The following is a 22,069-nucleotide window of genomic DNA, read 5'->3' as shown; positions in this document are numbered from 1 at the left end:
GGTACAAAAGGCAAGGCTTTGAAGCATCTGACACGCCTTTTGAAGGTCACCAGCTTGATGAAATGTTGCTAAGGCTTTTAGACTAATGTAACTGAGAGTGTTCGCCATGAACTTCAATGTAACATTTCACAGTACTTTAGATAGCATATTGTCTTGTTTATTTCTTGGTGTCCGGGTTTAGGCTCAAGTAGAAGATTTGTAAATGGGTGTAGTTGAGTGACGTCAGATACTACCTTCTTGTGGAATTTGTCACGTGATCTACCGTAACCATACTCCCAGATACCGTGACATAAAAGATATCGCATTTGTGCTTGTCATCGGGTTAAATTAAATGGTAGACCAGTGGTAGACCATCACAACCGATTACAGACAACACTCACGGAAAGTATCGTCGACGAATTCTTCCTGCAAAGCACGAAGAAGTGTCTTGACGGCAGTATACTAACATGAGTTGACAGTAACAAGATTACCAACCGTTACCTCAAGTTGTCCGAGGTTCTGAGACTAAATCATGTCGTATTTGCTTCCATATTACGGATTTTACAAGACTCCCAACAGGAAACACCTTTGTAAGGTCCCTGCGTGTGTGTGTGTGTTCTGGATTTCATGCATCATTCCTGCTTGCCAACGATACATGAATCTGTATGGAAACGTCGCAATCACGCAATATAGACGTCATCCAAAACGATTTGTCCTATTTGTACACCTGAACTTCTATAATGTCACTCAAACAAGTTAATACAATTAATTTGCTAACAATATTTGTATGAATCTTCCACCACTTAATTTTCAATACCTTGTAGTCAGTTCCTGATAATATATGATCCTGTTCATTACACTCACAGTCCATGTTAAGTCACAGTAACTATTGTGCTTTATAGGCCTGTTTATCCCTAACACATGGGCATTGTATGTATTTTTATCAAAGCAGAATATGCATTTTTGTCACTTCTTTAAAAACGCATTTCATTTACTATAAATATTACCTGAAAAGAACACAAAAAGCAACAAAAAGACATAAATAACAAACGAAACATAAAAAATATCTGATCTAACTCTAAATGATCATCTCATGGTATAGTAAGAAAATACTAATTGGTAATGATGAAGCTGTATTAACAGGTTGGGGAAACCTACTGATCGGTCTCTTACACCCTCGTCTGGCCTATTATGTCATGACGTCACGCGTCTAAAGACGTTGCCAGGCGTCTTTCAGACGCTGTTCCAACTGTCACTAGGGTTACTGGTCGGTTCCTAGTATGCCCTCCAAGACGTCCCACAAATGTTCGATACGGTTCATATCTGGTGAACACGCTGACCATTATGACGTGGACTTTCATGTTGTTCAAGAAGTCCCTTGTCAGTCTGGCGGTAGGAAGTCCTACATTATCGTGTTGGAAGACAATGCCATGTGGCTGCGAATGACAGAACGAGTCGTAGAATGTCACGCCTGTACGTATGTGCAGTAAGGTTGCTACGAATGATGACTAGTCTTGTGTTTTGTTTCAGTTCGCCACATATTCCCCCTCAACACAGTAACATCACATCCACCATATGCCGGAACTTCTGCATAGCGTTCTAACGCTTAACGTGGCCTAACATGTCTCGTGTAGACACATTGATGGCCAACAGCTGTGGGTACCCTGAACTTGTTTTTATCCGAAAAAGAAAATGTGACCAGTCTCAGAACTTGTCTTGCCCAGTGCCTGTTATGCCGGTGTTGTTGTGTCAGTAATTCCCCACGGCATGGACGTCTTTCTCGAACATCATGTTCACGCGGACGTCGTGATACTACCTGTGGAATCATATGCTGTCCGAGTGCCGTTGCTGGTGCTACCCGTCTGACCCAGACGCTGAAACAACTTGCTACACCCAGGTGTAACCGAAGGTTCGTGCTATTTTGGCAGGTGACGCTCCTTACTGGGTCCCTGCTACGGCTTTCTGTCTCTGCACTTCGGTCAGGCGTGGCGGCTTTTTTCATGTGTGCTTTTTAAAAAATTCTAAGACGATGCCTTGTGTGGCACAGATTTATTGAGTTGCGCCTTTTGCCAACAAGATCGGCCACTGTATTCCCAGAAATGCCAACGTGGCTGGGTAACAAACAAGACAGGGAGTCAGATAATGGCATGTGCTGTTTCTTTTTAGTATGTTTTAGGTAGCTAAGGTACTGTAAGTCCCCATGGTCCCCGGTGTGGGGATCTACCTTCAGTTGTTGGCGATCTGTACCCTGTTGTTATATTGTATTGTCCGCATAGTGATACTAGTGTGAACTTTCAACACTAGTTTTAAGTCAAATTGTGATATTCTACTTGTTTTACTGTCCTTGGTTGACAGAGTTTTATAATATACATATAGTCCTTTTCAGTGTTGAGTGTTCTCGTCACGATATGACTCTCATATTGCCGATGTGACGTTAAATATTAACTCTCTCACTCACCTTTAGGGTGTTTTTTAACATATTTAAGAGCTGTTAGTATTGCGATTGCTTCTGCTGTAAAAATGGAGCTCCTATCGGATAATCTAGAAGATATTATTATGGACCCAATGACAGGGACACAAGCTACTGCGTCACCGCACATGGACCCAATGACAGTGACACAAGCTACTGCGTCACCGCACATGGACCCAATGACAGTGGCACAAGCTACTGCGTCACCGCACATGGACCCAATGACAGTGACACAAGCTACTGCGTCACCGCACATGGACCCAATGACAGTGGCACAAGCTACTGCGTCACCGCACATGGACCCAATGACAGTGGCACAAGCTACTGCGTCACCGCACATGGACCCAATGACAGTGACACAAGCTACTGCGTCACCGCACATGGACCCAATGACAGTGGCACAAGCTACTGCGTCACTGCACTTGGACCCAATGACAGTGACACAAGCTACTGCGTCACCGCACATGGGCCCAATGACAGTGACACAAGCTACTGCGCCACTGCACATGGACCCAATGACAGTGACACAAGCTACTGCGCCACTGCACATGGACCCAATGACAGTGGCACAAGCTACTGCGTCACCGCACATGGACCCAATGACAGTGACACAAGCTACTGCGTCACCGCACATGGACCCAATGACAGTGACACAAGCTACTGCGTCACCGCACATGGACCCAATGACAGTGACACAAGCTACTGCGTCACCGCACATGGACCCAATGACAGTGACACAAGCTACTGCGTCACCGCACATGGACCCAATGACAGTGGCACAAGCTACTGCGTCACCGCACATGGACCCAATGACAGTGACACAAGCTACTGCGTCACCGCACATGGACCCAATGACAGTGACACAAGCTACTGCGTCACCGCACATGGACCCAATGACAGTGACACAAGCTACTGCGTCACCGCACATGGACCCAATGACAGTGACACAAGCTACTGCGCCACTGCACATGGACCCAATGACAGTGACACAAGCTACTGCGCCACTGCACATGGACCCAATGACAGTGACACAAGCTACTGCGCCACCGCACATGGACCCAATGACAGTGGCACAAGCTACTGCGTCACCGCACATGGACCCAATGACAGTGACACAAGCTACTGCGTCACCGCACATGGACCCAATGACAGTGACACAAGCTACTGCGTCACCGCACATGGACCCAATGACAGTGGCACAAGCTACTGCGTCACCGCACATGGACCCAATGACAGTGACACAAGCTACTGCGCCACTGCACATGGGCCCAATGACAGTGACACAAGCTACTGCGTCACTGCACATGGGCCCATCTGTAAGTAAAGATTTGTAATTGTTGTATTTACGTTTTAATTGATGATATTCAATTTTTTTAAATGTAGTGAGTGTTAGGTCAACTTCTGGCCTAACCATTTGCCAAGGAGGAGAATAAAGAAGACCGGGAGGCGATATGCTTTCCAACTCAATGCCGGCATCTGCAATGACAGGAGGACAAGAGGACAAATAAGAGTAGTGTCTTAGACAAATCTTCACAAAGACACGGTGAAATGGATTCGACTCATTAGAAATTAATTTTGTAACATATTGTTACGAGAGTGTATTTTCTGTAAATTGTATTATTAATTAAGTAATAATTATTATATGGGTCACAATGTCTAAAGGTTTGAGTGAATGTTATTATAGGGCACATTTCATATCATACATGTTCAGTACCTTTAATATTTTAGCTGCAGGCATTTAAGGAAGTGGTCTAGAGTTGCTTCCCTTGATTAATTGTTTTCTTTCTGGAGACTGCTAGAGAATTTTTCGTTGATGGCGATGGTCATATGTGCTCGAACGTAACGTGACGTTATATATAGGCTGGTTGTCGTGTTGACGCGGGAGACACACACAGATTAACTGGAATACTCTAAACTGCCTTTGCCAACGTACGACCTTCATGACCGCTGCCTGACTGCTCGTTGTGTTACATTCAGTAATACTGTTTCTCACTCTCACACCAAGACTTCGGTGAGTTGACATAATATTTGTGACCCATTACATTAGAATTGACTCCGTGGTATTGTACATGAAACCTCTATTGTGTACTTTTGTATCTTGCCTGTTTATCAGCCTTCTCAGTGTTGTATTTTGCTGGTCCGGGAGTGTGAGGGGTGGGGGTGGATTTCTTATATTTCTTATACCTTTTGTCACAGCAAATCATTCACTGCAACAATACTGTAAAGCTAGTTTTATACGGCGTTGAGGAAGAGACTGCTCATCTGCCTCAACGTATTGACTGTCAACTGGAGAAGTTCTAAAGAATCCAAGACAAAGCCTTAGGATTGGTGGTGAACAGAATCAAGTAGTTTAAGGTTGCTTTTGCAGGCGCCATCATATACGATGGAGCCGTAATCAAGTATAGATCGCACCAATAATCTATATAAGTGAAGGAGGTACTTTCATCCCCTACCCACTTTGGATTGGAGACAACCTTTAACTAATCAAATGCCTTCAGGCATTTAACCTTTTGGGATATAATATGTGGCAAGAATGTTAAATGGGAATCGAAAGTTACTCCCAAGAACTTAGCTTCCTTGACAGCTTTGATGGGAGTTCCTTTTAAATGTAGTTCTGGGTCCTTATTAGGCTTATATGTTTTACAAATGTATACAATTAGGTAGTAACAACCTTGATGGGAGCTCCTTTCAAAGATAGTTCTGGGTCATTATGGTGTTTATACTTTCTACAAACATGTATACATTTAGTTTTGGATTTAGACAATTTAAAACCGTTTTCAATGCACCATTTATTATTTTTGTTTAAACATAACTGCAGCTGCCGTTCAATAGTATACATATTTTGGTTGTAAGTTATTGAGGTGTGAAGAAGAGCATAAATCAGCATCAAAATCTAAATCCTGTATGTTCCTGTGGTTCTGTCTTAAAGTCTCGCATCGGTCCGATTACAGCATGGTTCAATTCACTAATCAGTCCATGAAATATTATGAATGAAGGTAGTGGTTTGGAAGTAGTTTCGGCAGCCGATGAAAATGCACAAATATACGATCGACCAATCAACGTCGAGAATCACTAAATTACACATTGTGCACTATTAGTGTATCCTCATTATCATGGGTAATAAACTGGACTTTATCATAGATGAAATGTACGAAAGATTTTAAGGTAAAAGATTCAGACAAGAAGTGGGCATCGCCACCACTTGGCTCATAATAACTTCATGTCTGTAGTTCGATCTTCCGGTAACAACGGTCTTATATTCTATTGTTTTTCTTTCATGAGTGCGTATGTTAGACAGTGCATGCAGTACAAATCGAAAGGAAACTGCCAGATTGAAACTGTCAGTGTTTTGGTGAAGATGTCAGTCTTCATCGAATACATGTGCGCCATAACGTGAAGTGAGTGAGTTTAGTTTCACGCCGCAATCGGCAATATTCCAGCCATATGGCGGTGGTCCTTAAATATGGTGGTCTAGACAATCTTGTGATCAACAGCATGAATATCGCCCTACTCGTTTGGAATACCATACAGGTGTCAGCCTGACCACGATAAGCATGGGGTACTAAATTCTAACCCGGACATTCGCGTGTCCGAGAGAGGAAGAGGACCAGGAAGTGGTTTGAAGACATTTAACACAACACCTTTTACAAATTCATTTCTACTTTCTATTGTCGTTTGTTTTTCAACGCATCCCAAAGTCAGTGGTCTCGTTGACTTGTCTTTTCATTGTTGAACTAGATTATATTCCAATTCAGCGACCGCGTAACTCCATTTCCGATTAGTCGGGATGAATTTAATATGTTCAGCAGATTAACTGTGAGGCAAACAGCTGACAACACTGTCAATATCCAACGAAGGAACATGGAGTCACGGGGTAATAGCTAATAACATTAACACCAACAAGCAATATTTATTTATTATGAAAGTAAGAGATCACACTGAAATATTCAGGTATAGGTCGGAAACCTGTTTTGTAGCAACTTGGCAAGTTGGATGTTGTGAGGTCTGTAGAAATTGTCTAACAGTCGACGTGTCTCGTTCCACGCCGTAAAACGAGTTCTTCCTGAATTCTTGTATATATTTTGCATTTTCTTATACTGTGATCTGGACACAGGACCTGAATTGTGAGGCAAGTTTGACTATTAATAGCTATTCACATATCGATTTCACACTTCCGTTTGGTATTTGTTAAATCACAAATGAACTAGAAAATCAAAGAATTGTCTATTTTAAGAAGACGAAGCAATAGTGTTTTTGACTCGACACAAAGTGATCGTTGATTAATCATTCTCTCAAAAGATAGAATCCCAAACACCAATAAAACACAATTAACTGTTCAGGAGCTTACAGTTTCTTCAACTTACTTCCAGACCTGGCAAGTGAGAAGGGACCATACAACCAAAGCAAAATCTTTGCTAAAGAACATATTTTGTATGATGTGTTTCTAATAATAGGAATACAACATATCTTACTTAAGTCGAGGAAGTCAAATATTTCGGAGTAGGATGTATAGGGATCATCACGAATGTCTTCCAGCCTGGCGATCAATAGCTGTTCTCGAGGGAAAACATTCATCCAGTCTCTGATGAACACGTGATACAAGCCGGTCTGTAACTGAGAGTAAAATATCCAAATGTAACCAAACATGACCGTCAATAAATATATAACATAGAAACGAATGTGACGTGCACTCGAGAAATCTGCTGCAGTTTAAGACATAGTTACACTCTCGACACATACACTGGAGAAAGTGCTTCATAACACGTCTATATCATGGGACATGAAAAGTGAAGTGATTGTCAGCAGACCGACCTGGAAGATAAGGCTCTAGAAACCCTTCAAACCTTCCTGCTGGTACCGCAAAGTGGATGACACCTTCGTCGTCCTTCAACCTGAGCAATATCCTATTCAGCTTCTCGCCCATCTCGAAGAACAACATCCCCGCATCAAATTCACCACTTAAACAGAGCACAACAACCAACTACCTTTCCTCGACGCCCTTGTATCCCGCACCTCCTGTAACCAACTTCAGACCTCTGTGTACAGAAAACCTACCCACACGGATCAATACATCCACTACAAGTCCAATCATCCCCCAAAATCAAGACAGGTGTCATCACTACATTGACCAGAAGCGCCAAAAACATCTGCTCAACGAATTTACATGAGGAAATTGAACACCCGAGGAAAGTCTTTGTGGAATGTAACCACTACCCGCCTGAAATAGTCAACCAAACCATTGAAGCCATCACGACCCATCAAAACCCGAGTCTAAGAACATCGCACCTCTGTTACCATTTCGGACAGCAAATCAGCCATCCCGGACCACATCAAAGAAATCCCTAATCATCACGATAGAGTGATCTGACATCACAAACCTAGCCAACAACTAAACGGACTTCACCACGCGCAAGCCAACCGAGGCCATCCACATCAAACGCCACAAGTCCACCATCAACCATGACCAAGGATGCTTTCAATTCATCTGCTTATGATGCACTCTTCTACCAAGCTCAATCGGTTGTATAAACATCTCTTCCTTCATTGTAACTCCTTTATTTATACATGTCTGCCTTCCATTCTCTACCCTTTGTGTACTCACTGGCTTCTTCAGCTTTCTGCTTCACCAAACATGGCATTATATTGCTAGCTTTGTCAATTGTGTTTTCTTTGTATATAATGTTATCTCATTGTTATTATTTACATGTCCTACATTTCATGCATCACTCCTGCCTGACAACGGTACAAGAATCTGTATAGAAAAGTCGCAATCACACAATAAAGAAGGAAGTTGTTATCCATAACAATTTGTCCTACTTCGTAAAAGAACTAAATGTGAAACCAGCAAAGAGATGCAAAAGAGAGGATTAACTCTCCTTTTTATGTACGGTTAAGGAGATCTATAGCCCGTTTCCTTTCCTCACTAGGTTTAAGTAATATTGTGATATTCTAGCTGTTTTACTGTCCTTCGTCGACAGATTTCATATTATACATATAGTCCTCTTCAGTGATAACTGGTCGCGACACGACGTGGCTGTCATATTGCCGATGTGACGTTAAATATTATCTCACTCACTCACTCACTCGTTACAGGAAAAGATGATAGAAAACTCTCCAACAATCCATATGGTTGTAAAACCCCGTTGTATCTTCCAGACCATTCTGCGTAAATGTAGTACAACTCTAGATATACCCTTAAACTAAGTACAACATAAAAACTGCCCTTCACTGACTATCCACATCTACAATGTATTACACTTGCAGTATTGTTGCACAACTACACAGTCACATAACAACTTACCTGCATGATGTTGTCATACGTACAAGTCCTCACTGAAGAAACTGAAAAACACTTTTCCAGCGTTCTTATTTCTTTGACCACTTCTTCATGGAAGCTCTCTGCCGTGACAACTGGATACTCCTTTGTCATATAGTTAAATGCAGATATCATCCTGAAGAGTTGAGATAAAAGTTGAGATACAAGTTTTAGTCAGTTGTTGATACGACGAAGAGGCACAAATCTCGGTGTTGGGGTGAAGTATATCTTTTATGGTTGAAAAAATCATTCTTATTTTATTGTTTTCAGCAATTATGATGGCAACCATTATCATCGGAACCCTTATTTTTGCCTTTTTGTTTGACGTAAAATGACAATGTAACTGCGTCACGTAGAAATATACAAAGAAGAAACAGCCTGTGTAGTTCTAAACAACACGTGTATATTTAGCTTCTTAAAGTAAACAAAGGTAAAGCTATGCGAATTCTGTAATTGAAAATTGTTCCCGTCTCTGGGCTGGAGTAATGCCAATGTGACGTAAATAACTTATTATATAGGATTCTCCAGAACTGTGATACCTTGTGAGGAATTACAGAAAAGGATTCAATACGTACCATAGGAGGCAGTTTGCAATCCAAATGGATTTTATGACAGTATATTTTGATCAATGTGGAACAAAGCTGTCCGACATACCTGTCTGTTGGGTTTCTAATCAATATGATGATTTTAGCTGAAGGGTTGTGATGGTACAGATAATGCGGATTGAGGACCCGTGGCTCAGTACAGTTATAGTTCCCAGGGAGGTAACGCCACCTCACGTTGTGACAGACTGTAGATGGGGAACCATCACCTTGCAGGAGAATATATAGTAGATTTCTGTTGAAGTATATAAACCCTCTAATATATGACACCTGTTTGGTATATGACACCTGCTTGGTATATGACACCTGCTTGGTATATGACACCTGCTTGGTAGACTAAGTACGTACTGCCATATACCGTGAGAGATACTAGCTAGACGTGAGTGGAAAAGGTCCTGGCATAGATAACCAGCTGATAATTATTCCTGCTGTAGATTTTAATATACACATGAGCATTAGTTAAGCACCACCCATTTTCATGCTATAAGAGTGTGTTTAACACACCACACTGATCATTCATGATATGGAAACCAAACACATGGTTATAATTTCGTTAACTGAACCATCTAAAGTGTCAATCCATCAACTACCAACACTGCTGCTACTTTGGGCTGTAATTTATATGGAGGCACTAAAAACGTTATCAATAATCATGTCCAAAACTATGGTCACACAGACAACGTCTGAGGTCCAATGTACTCAAAGTTCTCAAAAACATTCACTGTTCAATCCTGAGCCAACAGTAAAGGTGACATCATTATTTGGTGTATCCTCCCCTCGCACGGATAACTGCTGCAACCCTCCTCATGCAGGAAATCAAACGCCGAATACGCATCATTCGAATCCTCCGCCTTTACTCATGGAGAGCCTGGCCTAATTCCTGTAGCTTTTGAACAGGTGGATCCCTTACTTGACGCCCCAGATGGTCCCATAAACGCTCAATTGGAATGAGATCAGGGCTTCTCGCAGGCCGAGGTATTCTGTCAACTGCGTTGTTCTGCAAGTATGCGGTAACAGCTCTGGAACGATGGGGCCTAGTATTATCGTCCATTAATACTGGCCGACTGGCGAGTGGGGGTTATCAAAATGCTGGACAACAGCAGCTTCCCGTACTTCCTGTGTATCTCAGACCATTCAGTGTCCCTTGAATGGTGATAAGATTCAGTTTACAGTCATAGGAGATACACCCCTACACCATTACAGAGCCGTCGCCAAATGGTTCAGCTGCATGGATCATCCGCTGTTGATAAACCTCATTACTCCTTCTCCAAACTCACCAACGGCCATCAGTAACACGAAGAAGAAAACGGCTTTCGTCGGACCAATGGACCTGCGCCATGTGCTCAGATTGTGGTTTTCCTGTTGATTACACCACGCCAAACGTTGAGCCTTGTGTCTATCAGTGAATAAGGGACGTCTGATTGGACGACGTCAGGGGACCTGAGCTTCTTTCGGATGGTGCTGGTTGAGAGACGAACACCCACTCTCCATTGTTCTCTGAGATCTTTCACACTGGTCCTGGGCCTGCGTCTCACTAGGCGAACAAGCGCACGGTCATCACGGGGAGTGGTCTTTCTCGGCCTTCCTGATTTGGACGATCCTTGACGTGACCAGTGGCCGCATGTTTCCTTACAAGGCGACTAATGACAGTGTGATTGATATTTAGTCTGGAACCAATGCTGCGACAGGACAAACCAGCTTCATGCATACCAATAATCTGCCATCTGGTATTTTCAGAAAACCTACGCCTCGGCATGTCCAACTTCAGTCGCTTGTACCATGACAGATCTTTAGAATGAAAAACATGCATTTGAGTCAGCACGTGGATTTCATGCTAACTGCATGTGTATTTAGATTCTGTATAACTGGTTGACCTTTCTGTTTTGATCCCTTTTTGTTTCAGTCTACAATTATGTTTGGTGGTTCATAATTAATGCTGATACGTATATTAAGACTGAGTGACTGAAACCGGCCTGACTCAGTCTTCATGTTAACAGCAGCGTGTCAACGTAATCTTGGAGGCAAGCCAAGTCATGCAGGTCTATTTGTCACCCTGGCGAAATCCATGAGCGTCGGAATGGTAGATGTGGAGCATGCATAAGGTACAAATGCACAAGTAGAACGTTCTATTTTAAATACCCTTTCCATAACATATGCTATTTTAATCTAACTGTAACTATTCCGAGTACAGCCGAATATTGTAGAGTGTGAATATTGCAACATATGTCATATTTGGGATTTCACTTTCTTAGTAAAGTACAAATTCTAGTACTTTTTTCGTTTGAGTCCCATCCGGGATTCGAACCCGCACCCTCAGAGTCAAGCACCTAATCGCCAGCACACAAAGTCAGCCGCCTAGCCCGCTCAGCCACCGCGACTTCCACCTGAGGGTGCGGGTTCGAATCCCGGATGGGACTCAAACGAAAAAAGTACTAGAATTTGTACTTTACTAAGAAAGTGAAATCCCAAATATGACATATGTTGCATTTGACCACTTTCTAAATGGCATCGTGTAATCAGTGTGAATATTGTTTCAACAATATTTCAACATTCTCACAGCGGGAGACAACGGGAATGGGGTTCAAACATTGTACCCATGTAACGAGCGGACGCTTTACACATTAGGCTTAACCATGCCTTTGGAACATTAGAAAAAATGATCTGGCAGTTATACAATATACATGTAACACGGACCTCTCCCACGCAGGTATTTAAGATGGTTATGTAAGAATGGATATGTAAGAAAGCCAAATGCAACACGTCTCACAGACATGTATCATCATGTGAGACGTGGCAAGGTGTTGTCAGATGAGTGCCCATTTTCGATTCCGTGTTTCATAACGCCAGCAGCCAGTGCATTCATTAATCTGCATTATTGTTTCGCAGAGATGTTGATTCTGCTTCAACTTACCTGTGATGAGGGGATGGAATGTTTGCCCTGACGAGGACATCAGGACTCGACTTTCTATCTCTCTTGCTGGTTTGGAGAATCTCGTCGCAAACTTTACGATATCTGAGTTTTCTGTAAAGTATGTTCACAATTCAGGAGTGAAATAACACCAGTTCCATAAATATTCTAATATTCAGGCTACCATCGTTATGTTAACACGGAAATCAACGGTTTGCGCTGGTTATATTTAGACCTATGAATACACGTAAAAAGACCCAAATGTAGGTTTACAGAATGCAAAAAAATCCGTGTACGCAGTAACAAGTAACAGGTGCTAGAATTAAAGCCAAGCTCAGATGTACTGACAAATACCGTTCCTGACGAATACAAGGCGTTGGAGGAAGCTGGATTTCTTTAAGTATCCTATTTTACACTCACTTTGCAAGTAGATAAAAAAGAAGGTTCACCATACTGCCGCACGCATAAAAGCCATAGACATTCGTTAGAAACTTCAGATTTGATCTGTCAGTTCTGCACAAGATCATGCAGAATGCAGTACCAATTCGATACAGTACTAATTCTAGTACAAAGCCATTCTGTCTTTCCTTTCGTTACTGATGACATCTGTATACATTTGGCCATGACAGCGTTTGAGATATTTTTTTATCAGCAGAGCAATGATTTGCAGCTCGTCAATGACATAAGGTATATAAAATCAAATTCTACATCCCACGAATTACCAACAATAAGGATACTATGTTTTGTGTTACGAACGTGACGCTGTCTTGTACTATACCACTGTGTGTACATCTTGCATTAGATGCCAACAAATATAGAACACAATAGTTCAGCTAGCTAAATTTGCTGGTTGTGGGTTTCCACGATAGGTAGTTTACGGACTGATTTCTAGTTAATTCACTGAAAATAAGCTCGATCAAGATGGACTTCCTTTGCTTTATCGTAGGAGGCGACTAACGGGATCGGGTGGTCAGACGCGCTGACTTGGTTGACATATGTCATCGGTTCCCAATTGCGCAGATCGATGCTCATGTTATTGATCACTGGATTGTCTGGACCAGACTCGATTATTTACAGGCCGCCGCTATATAGCTGGAATATTGCTGAGTGCGACGTAAAACTAAATTCACTCACTCACTCACTGCTTTGCTTTACTCTTGAATGATTTGTTAAAACCAGAAGCAAATAAGTTGTAGAGTAAAGCATATCTAGAGACAGAGGCCAAGGTGGATAGAGATAAGACAATAAAAAACAGGAAAGGTCATCGTGGCTGCACTGGAGTGTGAATATGGCCAAGGTGTATGCAGGCAACCATCAATACAACCATCAAGGGGATGTGCAGTCAATCATCAGGATGTAGAAAGTGAGTATGCAGCAGTCATCAATAAGCAGGGAAAAGGTGTGTGCAGACAATCATTACGCAGAAAAGGGTTATACAGCAATCATCAATACGCAGAAAGGGAAGTGTGCAGCCAGCCATCAAGACGCAGAAAGTGGGGTATGGAACCAATCATCGAAATCATTACATGTACTTATTTCCGCCGTTGCTGGTGGGGCTGTAACTTAAGAACAAAAGAGTTTCTAAAACATATGCATGTGGAAGATTGGGAAGTGCTGAATATATAATGTCCACAAACTTGTCTCCAAAACGAAGGGAAGATAAGTCAGAACTAATGAAAAATTTTCATTGCAATAATTTCATTGGAAATGCATCCAAAAGTAATAAAATATGACTTCCGCACTGTCTGTTGTCGACTGCATGGATTTTTAAAACTAGAAATCACCAGTGCCCTTTCAGCGATATATGCTTTTGTCCAAAAACGTGATATCTTCGTTGTGTTTCTCATGTCTGTTCACTGTGACGCACCCGTTCCCGCCTTCTGCATTACTCAGAGTGTCAGAAGACTCTGCTGTGCTCTCAGACGACGACCCAGACACACTGAGACAAGAGATCAGGAGGTACCAAACCAAAGGCCGACGAGAGCAGCCTCTAGTCCGAGGAAGCTTGACGACAGTGTACTTGGGATGCAAGCGAGAAATTGCAAAGTCGTGGCCCGTATATTTAGCATGCGTTTCAAGAATCCTGCCAATCCCATTGCTGTCAAAAGACAAACCATCTTGAAGGATGGACCATAAACTCAACAACGCCATCATGAAACCCCAGCCTAATCGGTACAAGTTCATCAGTGTCATCAAGATCATGCAGGTCAAGAATGACGTTTCAAGTATCCAACTCCAGGCCACAGGTGGACTAAAGTACACAAAGTGGAAGATTTGCAGACTCAGTTTAAGAGTCTGAAGAGATAACGATGTGGCGAAAATGACGTTTTCATCTTTGATAAATACTGCTTCCTATTTAATAAATGTTGACTTTGAAATATAGTTTAAAGTCTATAAGAATAGGGGTCTGTGTAGGTTCAGAAAGCAAACTGAAACAGGCTATATCAGTCTGTATATAAATTTGCGTTTATTTAGCACAACTTATTCCTGAGCTCAAAACTTAAAACCATTCCCACATAGCCCAACATGTTTGTCTATACAATAAAGTAGTAACAGTCAGTTTGTGGCTCGGCGGGCCTGATCCTTCTCCCTACTTCTTTCTCATGGTGGAAGATACATATGTGTAAATGGTTATATGTTCATTGTAAAGAAAAGGTGAGGATGGATCGCGCATTCAGAAAGTTCATATGTCTTAACAGATGCTTAACTAAAAAGGACTAAACGAGGCAAAGATGTTTCCTATATGCCGACCAAAATAAGACGTACAGAGATTTGGAAGGACGACAAGACAACCTGGACAATGCCTCCTATTCTGTGAAGTGGTTGAGCTCCTGATTCTAGGTTCTGGTATATCTGTTTTGCCTTATATTTTGATTTCCCCATTTATGAATTGCATTATTCAGTTACATTCATAAGGAAATGGTCATTTGTAATGTTCAAACATTCATGTTCTAAATGATTTTAGATTATAAATTGTATGACCTTTGTTACGTTATTTAATGTAGTATATATGATGTTCATGAATGTGTATTGTTTTATTACGCAAACAAAAGAAATTACCTTCCCAACGCATGCTTAAATAAAAAAGACATACCTCAACGTAATTATTGTCCAGCTATTTTCCGGTAAACATTTCAGTGGCACTCTCCCCCTAAAAATCGAGACTGGCCGTTTCACAAAGCCTAAAATCACGCTTGAGAATCGTCTGTGCAAGTTTTGCAATTTCTGACATCATTGAACACGAGGTTCATTTTCTGACAACATATTCCGCAATAATTCCCGCTTTGGAATCGCCCATGGTCCCTAGATCAAAATGTCTTCCATCTGTCTGCAAGAGATCAACTTGTATTTCTAATGAAACAACCAAGCCTTAACCACTCCTTCGCCACTTATTATTAAAAATATGTTTAGACTTAGATTCTCTCAAAATGTGATCTGAGATGTGATTATTCTTTATTTTTGTATTTATCTATTTACTTTTTGATATATAGTTTATATTACTATTGGTTTTTTTCTTTTTGGTAACGCTATTGTTATGCAGGCACATTCACTATCGCTGACTTTTGTTATTGCCTTTTAGCCCCTATGGTGCTCTTATATGTACGTTTAAAGAGAATTGGTGTCAAATAGGCCCACATTGGCCGGGTGATATTTCACCTGATATTTTGAAATTTTACATTTGTGTCTAACGATTACTTCACTTGACACCTTCTTTCTTATTGTTTTCATTCAAAATATATGACTATACTGCACTTGAGACTGGTGGACTGTTGAAAGGTCCTGCAACGACACCGTCGAGTTAATTGACAACAAAATTAATCTAAAATTAAGTCGTAATCACTACCTTTCCATCGACCACGATGCTAAACCCTCTACGACAGATTTCTATCACCAGTGAGTGGCGTGGTCTGTCTCATGTCTCCCCTTGCTCGTATTCAGTGCGATCTGTTGAGACAGACTGAACGAGACATTTGAATCAGTAGTGATAGCAGAAACAGACTACAGAAAGGATAATTTGTGTACGTAAACTGGCATGGTGCGAAAGCTGTTTCTGTTAAAGGTCACATGCAACATGCAACGTAGACTACAATTTTGCAGATTCTGATACCTTTTGGTGTGGACTTAAAGTAACAAATTATCAAAACTGTAAATTCAACTTATAAAGTTGAAAAATAACGCGATGAAAAAAAAAAAAAACAGACAAAAAATTAAAAGAAACACGAAATTGGAGTTGGAAACGATTTCACTCAAGCTGGAGTGAACGTGGTTTCACCAGCTGTTTAGAGCTGCGTCAACGGCGCATGCGCAGTTATTATGTTCGCACAGCTTGATCTGGGGAGACGACTCATAAAAACACCGCAGGTGATGCGTGAATGGGTTGTCGCTGCGGTCCAAGTTGGTGAACAAGGATGTTTCTTGTGATTACAAGCATCTTGGCTCTGCAGTACTAAAAACGCTCTGGTACCATAGTCGGTTGCGGATATGAAAACCAAATTTTCAAAAAAGTGGAGCATTAAAAATATTAATTTTCATTGTTAAAACTGCTTAGCTTGAAAACTAAAATGGTTTAATACAGTCTATTGAAACATAGAAAAATATGCTGATTGTGACAAGCTGTCTCTTAAACTCAGTACTTATTGACACCTATGTGTCTCCCTGCCTGCCTGCTATTGACGATATGCAATACACAGCTTCAATCATGGACCACATGCAGTGTGAACTTAACACATATAAGGCTATACACCATAAAGACAATACATTGATTTAATGGCTTGTGCACCTGAGTTCTGTCACCGTCACATTATGTAATTACACTGACAGGCTGGTGTGATACTTGTACGCTGTCCTCCCATTACGCACACAGACGCCTTCAAACAACATTTACGGTTCAGTGAACAAATACTACTTGCTACCTCCACATTATAATGGAATAGTCCAAGTAAAAATATCAAATATCAAAAATATCAGTTTAACAAATTAAACTACGTCATTTGCTTTAAGAGGTGATAGAAAGGAATTTTGATTGTTGCAATATGTAAAGATCTGATTGTCATAAACATTTGGGTTTAACCTTCTCGTCTAGCGGGAGTTGGCATCATATTGAAAACACTGTCACAATGACGTCAAAACATATTGGAGCAGGACCCCCACCGTACAAGCTAGTCCATCTTTAGTTAAAACTCCCCTAGCTATGAGGAGTTGCGACTCTGTGGCATCATTTAAATCTTAGGATATGTGACGAGTACATTTAATTATGATTAATAAATATAGAAACGACTCATAATGTCAATATGGCTAGATGTGAGAATGTTTTTCATTCCTCCCTCGAATGACTGTTACAATCTTTAGAAAGCATTGTTAAAATTAGAACACTGAATAGTATTGGTCTTATCTTACATGGCAATGCAGGTCTTTCAGTTACTGAAAAGCAGGATGTTTTCAAATATTACATATCTACATCTATGATTACGCACTACCACTTATCTATATCTCTCAAACAAAACGTATTTAATCACAATAAAGTTCTGTTCACACACATTTCAGTATACCCGTAGATACTAGCCTAATTAAGCTTCTACGTCAGTAGCTGTCAACTGACTGTCTGTCAAATTTGTGTCTTCCTCTATATACACACACTGAGCCCTCAGCGAATCGGGAAATGGAAAGCGCCAATGACAAGTAAGTCTTCCTTACACTTGTATGCACATCCACCCGCGATGACTGGCTTTGGTCTCCCGGGTGCTTCGTTGCCAGGGAAGTAAACTAGAGTACAATATATTGCACTTTTGATTCGCGATTGTACGCCTATAATTTTGTGTGCTAGTGAGACCGTGGTCCAGGGTGTTGAATCGGGTCACTGGACGACGCCGTGTCTGGCCAACAATTCCAAATATTTATTCAATGGTCATGAATACGTGAGTGGACCTGGACATGTATAAAGAGAAGGTCTCTCAGTAAGGAGCAGGTACCCACTCATGAGAAAGAATATCACATTTAACAACATGAAAAACAATATGGACAGTATGGCCAATATACAGATATCTAATATCTAATCTCTTGACTAAATATCTCATGACATTATGTCAATATCACAGACATTGTATTCATTAACAGTCTGTCACTGTACCAAGTAAATGTGCAATGGAATAACTGTCATGGCCGACACCAAATGAGCACATGGCCATGGTCAAGTTCATAACTGAAATGCCCTGTATTAAAATAAATAAACAGATAGATTTATTAAATTAATGTTTGTATATATTGTAATTAATAGTTCATAAAGTTAAATGTTTAATGTTTAATATATGTTGTTAGTTAATGAATTTAACTTATGCCTAACCTAGTTTAAGATGAACTATTGAAGAAGATTGACTCACCTGTATAAAGATATGGTCTCTCAGTAAGGAGCAGGCACCCACTGAGAGGCAATACACAGGTGAGCAACTATGAAGGACCACCAGGGCCAATCAGAGCCAAGAAAACAGTTGTTTGGCATAAGAAGCCAATCAGGGTCAGGAAAAAGAAGTAATGCTATGGATGGAAAAGAAGAATTGAAGTGAACTGGGATGATCCCCAGTTTAGAAAAAGGTGTGATTTAGAAAATTCAAACTGGCGGCCAGTGTTAGTAAGCATGAAAATAGTGCTTAAGGTAATTTTAACATTATTTTGTTTTGTTTTCAGACATATATAAATATGTATGACCAAAGTATGCCAACTTCATGCCAAAGTATATACCAACATATGCCACACGTCTACACTAGTTACGTTTTACAATCAGCGATGTCATGAACAAAAGATAATTGTGATTTAATTAGGGGCTGATCCAGAGATGGCAACCACGCACAAACACCGAAATCCAACAGTACACACACACACACACACACACACACACTCTCTCTCTCTCTCTCTCTCACACACACACACACACACACACACACACACACACACAGAGAGAGAGAGAGACACCTATTTAATGAGGATTATGACATGTTTCGTATTGCAGTGAAATCGGTCACGATAACCTGGATACCACGAGACGCTGTATAACGGATAGAGGTAGGCTGCACAGCTTGGATGTACCAGTGTTCCAACACCTGTTCATTGTTCATTGTCACGGGAACACCACAACAATATCCAGCTGTTATCCGAATTTACAAAGTTAACGGATAGTATGATCCTGGTTTCTATGTAGATCCACGATTTCTAGGGATCCATGCCACCTTTGGGGATTCGACTTCAAAACTAAAATATTGAAAATTCTCATTGAAGCAAAATATTTATAGGTATTTTTCTTTCTTTCTGAGATTAGTGACCCGTGAAGATCCGGCGGTAGAACAGGTCTTCGGCAACCCGTGCTTGTCACAAAAGCCGACTATTCTTGTCGTAAGAGGCGACTAACGAAGATTGGTTGGTCAGGTTCGCTGACTTGGTTGACACATGTCATGGGTTCCAAATTGCACAGATCGATGCTTGTGCTGTTGATCACCGGATTGTCTGGTCCAGATTCGATTTTGTACAGACCGCTGCTGTTTAGCTAGAGTATTACCGAGAGCGGCGTGAAATTAAACTCACTCACTCCCCAATGAGCTTCGCCTGTTGTCCTACGGTCATGGATCCCAAGTGAAAGCAGTATAAATGTTTTAGTTTCTGTTTGCAACAGCCCATGTGCCAGTGTGAAAGTGGTGAGCGAATGTCCTGTGAGCTCACTCTGTCTGGAATGCACCAGTACTTCATATGCATGTTATTTTCTCATGCCGAAAGAAAAGTGTTTCTTGCCGTGTTCCGCATTAGGTGGAAGTTGTGTTTTATACGATTCCATCTTTCGCATGCTACCTGTTTGTCAGCAGCGCTCAACGTGCGAGAGTTTTGAAGAATTAACAAAATCATTGAGACACTACCGGCCTTCGTGCAACTTATTCATGGTGGCAGCGGTGAAAAAATACAGAACATCTTCATCGACACATCAACAGTCAATTGCACGTTTTGAAACATATACCCTTACTTCTTTAGAAAACGTGAACTTTAATTGATATGACCGAACGGTGATGTCATGTTTTGCGAATTTGGAAATCTGTGAAACTCTCTTCGTTTCATCATATGAACATGTGGTGTTGTTCAAACCATAATGTGACAGTTTTCCGAATTATTCGTCAAACTTTGGGATTTTACCGGATACATTGTTTCGAAGTTTGGACTTGGGAGTTTTTGTATAGCTTTCACGTACATTTAACTCTTTCACTGACAACAGCACTAACATGCATCTGCCAGTGAAGGTGATATAACAAATGTTGCAAGCACGTACTGGGTAACTGACAACAGCACTAACATACGTCTACCATTGAAGGTGATATAACAAGTTTTGCAAGCACGTACTTGTTAACTGACAATAGCAGACACATACATCTACCAGTGAAGGTGATATAACAAATGTAGCAAGCATGTACTTGTTAACTGATAATGGCACTAACATATGTCTACCATTGAAGGTGATATAACAAGTGTTACAAGCATGTACTTGTTAACTGACAATAGCAGAAACATACATCTACCAGTGAAGGTGATATAACACAATGTTGCAAGCATGTACTTGTTAACTGACAACAGCACTAACATACGTCTACCATTGAAGGTGATATAACAAATGTTGCAAGCATGTACTTGTTAACTGACAACAGCACTAACATACATCTACCAGTGAAGGTGATATAACAAATGTAGCAAGCATGTACTTGTTAACTGACAATAGCAGAAACATACATCTACCATTGAAGGTGATATAACAAGTGTTACAAGCATGTACTTGTTAACTGACAATAGCAGAAACATACATCTACCAGTGACGGTGATATAACAAATGTAGCAAGCATGTACTTGTTAACTGACAATGGCACTAACATATGTCTACCATTGAAGGTGATATAACAAGTGTTACAAGCATGTACTTGTTAACTGACAATAGCAGAAACATACATCTACCAGTGAAGGTGATATAACAAATGTAGCAAGCATGTACTTGTTAACTGACAACAGCACTAACATACATCTACCATTGAAGGTGATGTAACAAATGTAGCAAGCATGTACTTGTTAACTGACAACAACACTAACATACGTCTACCAGTGACGGTCATATAACAAATGTAGCAAGCATGTACTTGTTAACTGACAACAGCACTAACATACGTCTACCATTGAAGGTGATATAACAAATGTAGCAAGCATGTACTTGTTAACTGACAACAGCACTAACATACATCTACCAGTGACGGTCATATAACAAATGTAGCAAGCATGTACTTGTTAACTGATAATGGCACTAACATACATCTACCAGTGAAGGTGATATAACAAATGTTGCAAGCACGTACTTGTTAACTGACAACAGCACTAACATACATCTACCAGTGAAGGTGATATAACAAATGTAGCAAGCATGTACTTGTTAACTGATAATGGCACTAACATACGTCTACCAGTGACGGTGATATAACAAATGTAGCAAGCATGTACTTGTTAACTGACAACAGCACTAACATACATCTACCAGTGACGGTCATATAACAAATGTAGCAAGCATGTACTTGTTAACTGACAACAGCACTAACATACATCTACCATTGAAGGTGATATGACAAATGTAGCAAGCATGTACTTGTTAACTGACAACAGCACTAACATACATCTACCAGTGACGGTCATATAACAAATATAGCAAGCATGTACTTGTTAACTGACAACAGCACTAACATACGTCTACCATTGAAGGTGATATAACAAATGTAGCAAGCATGTAC

At 40.8% G+C, this 22,069-nt stretch overlaps 2 protein-coding genes across 2 annotated transcripts in view; one reads left to right on the top strand and one right to left on the bottom strand.

The window, feature by feature from the left end:
* Positions 1-1,259: 1,259 nt before the first annotated feature.
* On the top strand, positions 1,260-3,773 carry LOC137258640 (autotransporter adhesin BpaC-like). The gene is made up of 2 exons (XM_067796337.1): positions 1,260-1,465; positions 2,525-3,773. Exons 1-2 carry the CDS (start codon positions 1,260-1,262, stop codon positions 3,771-3,773), a joined length of 1,455 nt encoding a protein of 484 aa, XP_067652438.1.
* A 2,623-nt stretch (positions 3,774-6,396) lies between these two features.
* The window catches only part of LOC137258639 (carbohydrate sulfotransferase 15-like), a 57,269-nt gene continuing 41,596 nt past the window's right edge, over positions 6,397-22,069 (bottom strand). Inside the window, exons 6-10 of the mRNA XM_067796336.1 lie at positions 12,279-12,389; positions 9,420-9,576; positions 8,751-8,901; positions 6,922-7,063; positions 6,397-6,566 (exon numbers count right to left, since the gene is read on the bottom strand). Of these exons, the coding sequence (XP_067652437.1) occupies positions 6,397-6,566; positions 6,922-7,063; positions 8,751-8,901; positions 9,420-9,576; positions 12,279-12,389 (731 nt within the window). The remainder of the gene's footprint in view (positions 6,567-6,921; positions 7,064-8,750; positions 8,902-9,419; positions 9,577-12,278; positions 12,390-22,069) is intronic.

This window comes from Haliotis asinina, chromosome 12, assembly GCF_037392515.1.
Source record: "Haliotis asinina isolate JCU_RB_2024 chromosome 12, JCU_Hal_asi_v2, whole genome shotgun sequence".
In the NCBI taxonomy this organism is placed as follows: Eukaryota; Metazoa; Mollusca; class Gastropoda; order Lepetellida; family Haliotidae; genus Haliotis; species Haliotis asinina.
Note: the sequence above shows the minus strand (reverse complement) of the source record. Positions and strands in the feature narration are given on the sequence as shown.

Bases quoted from the DNA above. Each gene is read 5' to 3' on its own strand.
- LOC137258640 (XM_067796337.1), top strand. From the start codon at position 1,260: ATGCCCTCCAAGACGTCCCACAAATGTTCGATACGGTTCATATCTGGT. The intron at 1,466-2,524 runs GTAAGGTTGCTA...CGGATAATCTAG, and splicing joins CACGCCTGTACGTATGTGCA to AAGATATTATTATGGACCCA.